This window comes from Malus domestica, chromosome 04 (genome assembly GCF_042453785.1).
Source record: "Malus domestica chromosome 04, GDT2T_hap1".
In the NCBI taxonomy this organism is placed as follows: domain Eukaryota; kingdom Viridiplantae; phylum Streptophyta; class Magnoliopsida; order Rosales; family Rosaceae; genus Malus; species Malus domestica.
In genome coordinates, this window is record NC_091664.1 from 15,033,281 (window position 1) to 15,042,293 (window position 9,013).

Sequence of the window (9,013 nt, forward strand, 5' to 3'; positions counted from 1 at the left end):
TTAAGTTTTGCAATTATGATTGTGGAGATGAGATCTTTATGCAAGCTTATGGTAGAAATTTCACATTTGATTCTTTGAGCGAAACACATTAAAACTAAACACATGTGTGATTGAGTGCATATCCCGTGAGAAAGTCGCTAGTTTGCATATGATGATTTTAAAAATAAAAACTTGAAATTGCATTAGCATGGCTATCTCACACACTACACTTCAAGGATGATTTAAAGATTACTGCTAATATTTGAATAAGGAAGATGAACTTGGATTAGTTCCTTGATGCTAGCTATGGTTCTTGATGATTTGTTTTCTTAAATGAATTTCTATGAGGGTCACATAGAAGGAAGCTAATGTTTTTCTTGTTACTTCTTGTTCTTATTTTCTTTGTTTTGCTCGAGGACTAGCAAAAGTTAAGTGTGGGGGTATTTGATCGGATCATATTTATATATATTTTTACTTTAAATTCACTCGTCTTTTCTTGGTTAGTTCCTTATATTTTTGAGCTATTTACGTTATTTTTGTGTTTATAGGATTTGTTATGCAAAGAAAATAAAAATAGAACAAGTGAAATTTTATTCGTGAAAAGCAAATTTAAATTACAATATTGCTAACCCATTGTGACGCTAAATGATAAACCAATATTTAAACTATATATTTCATCATTTTATATTTCTTTTCTTGTCTAATTTATTTGGAAGCTTTAAGTATTTATGATACTTTTGATATATTGTGTTTGTAGGAGTAACATGATCGAAAGAACTTATTTTTCTGCTATGTGGGGCTGCTAGAAACTAAATGAAAATAAAAGGAGAGCATCGGGAGGAGAATATAGAGGAAAGCAAGCTGCCTTTGCAGCTGGAGGAAAGCAGGTCAGCGAGGGACAAACAAAAGGGGGAATAATAGCATAGACGAGGAAAAAAGGCAAAGGAGATAAAGAAGGCAAGCAGAAAGCGTGAACGCGACAAAGGGATCCAAGGAAGTCAGAAGACTTAGGGGACAGCAACTGGCAAAGCAGAGGAAATTGAGGAGTCCACACGGGGGACGGTAAAAGAATCCAAGGGAGAGGAGAGAACGTGCAGGGAAAGGTCAGAGGAGAAGAAAGAAATAGCTGCTTTGCAGCTGGAGGAAAGAGGGGGCAGCGCCAGAAAAATAAAGAAGCAGGAAAGAGGAGCCAGAGACGCGACAAGAAGCAGAAAAAAGTGTGCAGAAACGAAGAGAGCTGCCTGTGGGCAGCGTGAGCTGGAAGACAGAGGGGAGAGAGATAGGACTGACAGGGAGACAGCGGGCAGAGCAGGAGAGAGAGGTCAGAGCGCAGTCCACGGAACGCAGGTCAGAGATAGAAAGAGGAAGGAGAGCAAACGCGACAGATGTGGAAGAAAGAAACAGACGGCAGAGAGCAAAGCTTCTTCTCTTTCGGTTAAATCTTTCCAAACTTATATTTTATTTCTATTTTAATAATGTGTAACTAAGTTTATTTTGGCTAGAGGTTAATTCAAAGCCATGATTATATTTGTAATATGAATTGATTACCTTCAGTTGTGATTTCTGAGTTGTGATTTAATTTGCTTAACTGCGTGATTGATAACTTGTTTTTGTATGTCGATTAAGGATGCATACTTAATTTACATGCATGAATTTGATGCTAGAATATAAGTGAATTTCACCTAATCGTTATGAACTTATATTCACAAGTAGTGAAGGTTGTTATCCACAATCGTGTTAAGTGAATTCTTGGCAAGAGTATCATGCTTTTCATAGTTACGAATGCCTCGTCAATGCTTATAGTTTTCACAAAGTTTAATGATCTTTGATTGTATCTCTATTGTGCTTTTCACGTAGGGGACTTTTGAAGAATGTTTTGAATTGTTGTATGCGTTTTCCCGTCCAATTCAATAACTTAAGGAAAACTTGAAGATTAAAAAAGTGCTGTTCACGGTTAATCTGAAGTGTTGAGATTCACAACTTATTGAAAGAACAACTGAAAATCAATTTAGGTTGCATATGTGTCATGTGTAGAGAAGAACCCTCTAGCTAATCCATCACCTATCCTTTCACCTTAATTTCATGTTTTTGTCAATTTTGTAATTTATTTAAGTTTAATATACTTCTCGTCAAAACCAAAACCCCCCATTATTAAATTATATTATTTAGTTAGTTTTCATTATTGTTAGTCTTTCAATTCGATTTCCGTCCATTTCAGTTCCTAGTGTTTAATTTGATTATTTTCATTAGTTTGAGTCATCCTAAGTGTGTTTCGAGTTATTAGAGTTTTTAGCCTAGTTTTGTGTCCTTGAGTCTTGTTTAATATTTTTAAATTAATTTAGAATAGATTAGCAATCCCTCCTAATCCCCGGCCTAGAACGATACCCTACTTACATCTATACTACAATTGTCAAAAAGAGGGTTTAATTTGTGTGTCAAGAAATTCTCACATCAACGAAGGCAATAAATGCCTTTGGAACAAACCCACAAACCTTTGATGATCAAGTAAAATCTGACCATCAGATTCCTGCATCTAGTCAAGCTTCCTCTTCATGTTTGTAGCATAGTCATGTACGAGCCTGTGTAACTGTTTATTCTTATGCTTGAGCCCCTCTAATCTCCTGTTTGAGACTTATCACTTCAGCCGCCAATGATTCAACTTGGCGGGTTCGAGTAAATAGGCGTTGGGCCATATTAGACATAGAACCTGCAGACTGAACACTGAAAGCCAAAGAATCCTTAACAGCCAACTCATCAGACTATTTGGAAAGTAGTCAGTTATCTTTAGAAGTGAGAAGGTTCCTGGCCACCACCGCAACGGTCATATCATTCTTCATCACAAAGTCTCAAACGGTAAGAGGACCAGTAGGGGATAAGAAGAATGGGCACCATATGTTGTCTTAAGGAGACATAGCTGCCTCTTCACCAAAGTTCAAGTCAAAACGACGCTCGGATGGGCCAAACATTTTCAGAAATGATGAAGGAGAAATAAGGTCCAATAAATTTCCGAAGTACAAAAATAAGGAGAAAATTCATACAAGCAATAACTCTCTAAATGTACTTCTTGCACACAATTGGTGCCCTTATAAAATAAAGGGTAACATGGCCGTTGGTTCAAAAATCGAAGAGGCACCACTCTCCAGATTTTGAAGAGGCACCACTTTCCACACACAACATCAGCTCATCGGGTACCACAGATAACTTTGCCAAAGATCTCTGACAAAGTTTAGACACATAAATTTTGAAGGTCTAGCTACCCTACTATTACCCACAAGGGTAAAGGAACAACACCATTGCTTGATAGCTAGAAAGTCCCTGTGTGTTAACCTCCGTGCTCCGTGGCAAGGCAGAATGGCAAAAATGCCCAACCTTTACTCAAAACACTCCCAACAAGATTTCTTGCTCAAAAATCGAAGAGGCACCGCTCTTTGAATCTTGAGAGCCAGACTCCCAACAGGATTACTTGGTCAAAAATCGAAGAGGCACCGCCCTCTGAATCTTGAGAGCTAGACTCCCAACAGGATTACTTTCTCAAAATCGAAGAGACACCGCTCTCTAAATCTCAAGAGCCAGACTCCCAACAGGATTACTTTCTCAAAAATCGAAGAGGCACCGTTCTTTGAATCTCGAGAGCTAGATCCCCGACAGGATTGCTTGTTCGAAAAAGAAGAGGCACCGCTCTCTGAACTTCGAGAGCCAGATTTTCTTGGATAAAGCTTGTCTGCAATCTTCACACGCAACATCAGCTTTCCAGATACCACAAACCATTTTTTCAAAATGCTCTGATAAAGTTAAAACATGTGAAGCTTGCAGCTCCCATTACATTGCTATGACCAAGAACGGTAAAAGAATAACATTACTACTTGTTGCTACGGAGACTCCTATATATGTCGACCTTCATCCTTTACGGACAAGCAGACCTGCAAAAATGCTCAACCCTTCCTCATATCTGAGAGGGCACTCCCAACGAAGCCTTTCAAAATACTCAGCTTTCTTCCCCCTAATAATACCTATGCAAACCAGCCATACCAGAGCAAGATTATCTCATATCATCAGGGTCAAAAGCAAGAGTATCACATATCATGTTTTTTCCCTGTCTTTTCATTTGCCCTTGTTCTTACCTGCAAGACAAGGAGAAAGAGAACAATTAGTCAGCACTTGGAATCAAGCTTCCAGTCAGGAACTGACTGCCTAGAACCCCTTGCCTGTTACTTACTTGGCATTGCTCTCGAGTACTCATCTTCAACCTCTTTTGCTTCCAGATAAGATACCACATCTGCTTGAGGAACAGATAAGGCAAGTGAGAAGGATACAAGGAAGCATGCAGAGATAAGGGTAACAAAACACGTGCCGATACATTCACTACTTTGTCAACAGCAAAAGTTGAAGGAAATTTTGTGAAAAACATGTTCATTTAAGCAACATCTATAGCATGCAATTAACAATTAAAAAGCAGAATCATGCTTGTATGCACTTAAAAACAAAACATTAACCATGAAATTCAAAGCCTAGTAGATTGGTGAACCAAGACTCAACTCAAATCAAAGTGAGTTGAGAAATTTATACCTTTGTAGATTCCTCTTTGCATAGCATAAAAAAAGGCTAATCACCCAAGGAGAGGGCCTTCATTCCTTGCTTCTTAGATCCATGGATTTGGATGGAAGAATAGGTTTCTCCAAGTTCCCAAAATTGAGAACCTCTAAGTCTCCACACCAAGGTAAGATGTGAAGAAGAGATAAGTGACCTTGGAGGAGAAAGATTACTAGCTAATCCCTCCAAGGGTGGCCGGCCTCTTTAGAGAGAAAAGAGAGCTTGTGTTCTCATCCTTTCCCCAAAAGAAAACCCTAAATGAATTTTGGCTATAAAGTCATATTTATACCTTTATTCAATGGAGTGGCAAACTTGTAATTAAAGCAAGTTCACTACCATTCCTCTAAATGGCCGGCCATAGGGTTCTATTGGGCTTTTTGGGCCTTTGTGAATTAAGTTGTCATACAACTTAAGTTAATGGGCTTGACGTTCGAAGCCCATTGGGCCTTGAGGCCCAAAACTAACTCGTGGTCTTTTAACGAACTTATTCGTTTGATTAATTAACATATTAATTAATCCTTGCCATAAATAATTAAACCATTTAATTATTCTTACTCATCTCCGTTGTTTCTTCAATCTCTACCTTACACGGTGTACGATCCATTAGGTTCCTTTTAGCGAGGCAGTGGGCGATTAGAACTCTTTCAAATCGATTGTGAATTGAAACTTACTTTCAATTCTCCCTTTAGTGATTATACACGTTTAGGGCTTCCACAAACCATGAGTGACACCTAGCAGTATGTCATGGTTACCCAAGCTAATCAGAAGAGGTGGAGAACCTATTCAGTTTAGGATTACAATGCAATACGGTCTTTCTCTAATACAATACTCTTGACCACATTGTTTGGATTGATAGTTTATTCATGTCTACTATCCAATGTGATTCATTTACTTATATGATTACCTTGACTGTGATTTGGAATGACTTCCTAAATCTCATTCATACTCTGGCCAGAGATTCTTAATCATATCATAGAGTATTCTCCCTCAAACGGTTTGAAGGTTAGAGATCCCTTGTTGCGCATTCACTTGCCTCCATGGCTAAGTTGCTTAACCCCAACTATGTCGTGGACATCCGCGAATGGAGTGACTTTAACATAATCGAAGATCAAGGACCTAACCACAAGACAACTATGATGCCTCAGGTCAAATGACTACTTTGCATTATCCCAACCATGAGTTCTCATGTGACATGATTATGAGAACTCCTCGTTGATCGTGTTCAGTGGACTCATTCGCTATTGAGCACCTACATGCTTGTCTTGGTGTCAATCACACCAATGACTCGAGACTAGTCACTCTCACTAAGAGAAGACATAGCATGTACTGATCTTAACGGACTGTCAATGCCCAATTGGCAATCCTATGATCAGGAACGTTTAGGATATGTATACGAAAGAGAATGGTCTCATTAATCTAACTTGTTTAAATTACATTCTCCTAATTACATATTCCTTGGACTTATCATTTAAGCATATAACATTTATATGAGATAGCTTAAAGCAATAATCTTTGCCCTTGATATTAAACTAGATTAGTTTAACATGTGAAATGTCCGTAAAGTATCATCATATGATTGGTTTTAGGGCACATTTCCAACAAAAGTATCCTATATCATCAGGGTCGAACGTACTCTAGATTTGATGGACTTGTTTTGACCCTAAAATTCTTGAGTCGGCCTTATACTCTGGAGGAAACCAGAAAACCTTCATGCCCAGTTCAAGAATAAGCTTGTGGAAAGTTACTTCTTCAAAAGCAAAAGTATCTCATATCATATCTTCTCCTTTTTCTTCTCTTTATCCTTCTTGCTACTGGCAAGATAGGGAGAATGAGAACAATCAGCCAGAACTCGAAATCAAACTTATGATTTGAGACTGATTGCTGGGAGCCCTGATTGCTTACCTTGTCTGTCACCTCTTTCGGCAGATCTCCTAGCTTGGCGACTTGGGAGACTCCTACTACATGGTTTGTATCACGCTTGACCAAGCCTGAAACTACAAGTAAGCTTCAAGTGAAATTGATACATTACCTTATGCATCTCCACCGGTTAACGATACCACCCTTGGATGGAGGAAAAGTACTTCCAGAGAAGATGCCACATCTACCTATAAGGCAGATAAGGCAAGTGAAAACGATAACACACTTTGGCACTTAAAAGTTTCATGATTACTCAGCAGCTTGGATCTTGCAAGTCCCCAATCGAGGAGCTTCCCTCACTCGGGAACTTAAGGGAACACTGTTTGTACCATACTTGACCAATCCTGAAACTACTGAGCACTGGTCAACATTATACCGTCAAGGACCCAGAAGAGTTTCCCTCCAACCAGAAAGCTAATCATAGCGCGACATGTGTCGACATCAGAAGCCAATCATAGCGTGACACGTGGCAACATCATAAGCCAATCACAACACGACACGTGTCAATGTCAAAACCAAGCTATAAATTATCTTCTATAAAAGGAGATCATTCTCCCACAATATTTCCTAATGTCATTTGTACTAAATCATTCACTAGTACTCACTAAAGGAGAGCTTAAACCTACGTACTTATGTAAACCCTTCACAATTAATGAGAACTCCTTTACTCCGTGGACGTAGCTAATCTGGGTGAATCACACACATCTTGTGTTTGCTTCCCTGTCTCTATCCATTTGCATACTTATCCACACTAGTGACCGGAGCAATCTAGCGAAGGTCACAAACTTCACATTTTCTGTTGTACCTAAGTCCTCACTGATTTTGTGCATCAAAAAACTTCATTCAAGCAACTCAGACAACACTCCAAAATCAGCAAGCTTCAATTGGGAAGCTAGAAGTTCAAGTTGGTCAGATTGCTAATGCGTTGAATGAAAGAGAGATTGGGAAATTTCCAAGTCAGCCGGACGTGAATCCAAAGAACCAAGAGCACATTAAGGCTATTAGATTAAGGAGTTGAAAGATCATAGAAATCGAGGATGCAAAGGAAGAAAAGAAGACCGAAGAACCTGAGAATAATTCACTCACATTGCCAGACGAGGAGCTAGCACAAGAAAAGATTTATTCGCCACCTGTTCCATATCCTCAGTGTTTGCAAATGGCTAAGAAAGACAAGAACTTTTCTGAGATTTTAGATTTATTTAAAAAGGTACATATTAACCTCGCTTTGCTTGATGCAGTGAAGCAAATTCCGAGTTATGCAAAATTCTTGAAGGATATATGCACCAACAAGAAGAGGTTTGTGGAACACGAAAAAGTGATGTTATCAGAAGAGTGCAGTGTCGTTTTGCAGCAAAAATTGCCTCCGAAGTTAAAAGATCCAGGGAGTTTTACTATTCCTTATACAATTGGCAAATTTTCCTTTGAGAAAGTTTTGTTTGATTTAGGAGCCAGTGTTAATTTGATGCCATTTACTATTTTTAAACAGCTTGGCCTTGGAGAAATGAAGTCAACTTTGGTATCTTTACAACTCGCTGATCTTTCAATTACATATCCAAGAGGAATCATTGAAGATGTTCTAGTTCGAGTTGATCAATTCATTTTACTGGTTGATTTCTTGGTACTTGACATGAAGAAAGATCGAGAAATTCCAATCATTTTGGGCCGTCCATTTATGGCTACCGCTGGAACTCTTATCGACGTCCAAAAAGGTCTTCTCACTTTGAGAGTTCAAGGTGTTCAAGGTTTTTAAGGCTATGAAATATCCAAGTGATTCTAAAAGATGTTTTCGAGTTGAAGCTTTGGAAGAACTAGTGAATCTGAAATACATAGAGCAACATCGGGATGATCCTTTGGAGGCATGCATGTTTCATTTTGAATTGAGCAGTGAAACAAACAAAGATGTAGTTGCTATTTCAACAATGTTAGATTCTGCCCCTGTACACAATCAGTTTCAGAGACATTATTTTGAGGATTTGGGTCCAACTCCAAAGAAAATTCAACCATCTATTGAAGTTGCACCTAAGTTAGAGTTGAAGCAATTGTCGGAAAATTTGAAGTATGCTTATTTAAGGGCTGCTGATACCTTACCCGTCATAATTGCTACAAGTTTAAGTCCACTTGAAGAGGAAAAATTACTTCGGGTACTAAGAGAGTATAAAATGGCGATGGGATGGACTATAGCATATATAAAAGGAATCAGCCCAACGATTTGCATGCATAGAATCTTTCTTGAAGAAAACAGCAAGCCTACCATTGAGGCTCAAAGGAGACTCAACCCGCTTATGAAGGAAGTTGTTCGTGAAAGTTCTCAAGCTTTTGGACGTTGGGGTCATCTACCCAATATCCGATAGCAGATGGGTAAGGCCATTTCACGTTGTTCTGAAGAAAGAAGGCATAACGGTGGTCAAAAGTGATACTAATGAGCTGCTACCCATAAGGCAGAAAATGAAGTGGAGAGTATGTACAGATTACTGGAAGTTACATGATTCCACACGCAAAGATCATTTTCCACTTCCATTCATTAATC

General features: G+C 38.7%; 1 protein-coding gene across 1 annotated transcript; it reads left to right on the top strand.

Annotated features, from left to right (window-relative positions):
• The first annotated feature begins 7,642 nt into the window (after positions 1-7,642).
• On the top strand, positions 7,643-8,236 carry LOC139195009 (uncharacterized). Its single transcript, XM_070820184.1, has one exon. It carries the CDS (start codon positions 7,643-7,645, stop codon positions 8,234-8,236), a length of 594 nt encoding a protein of 197 aa, XP_070676285.1.
• The last annotated feature ends 777 nt before the right edge of the window (positions 8,237-9,013 follow it).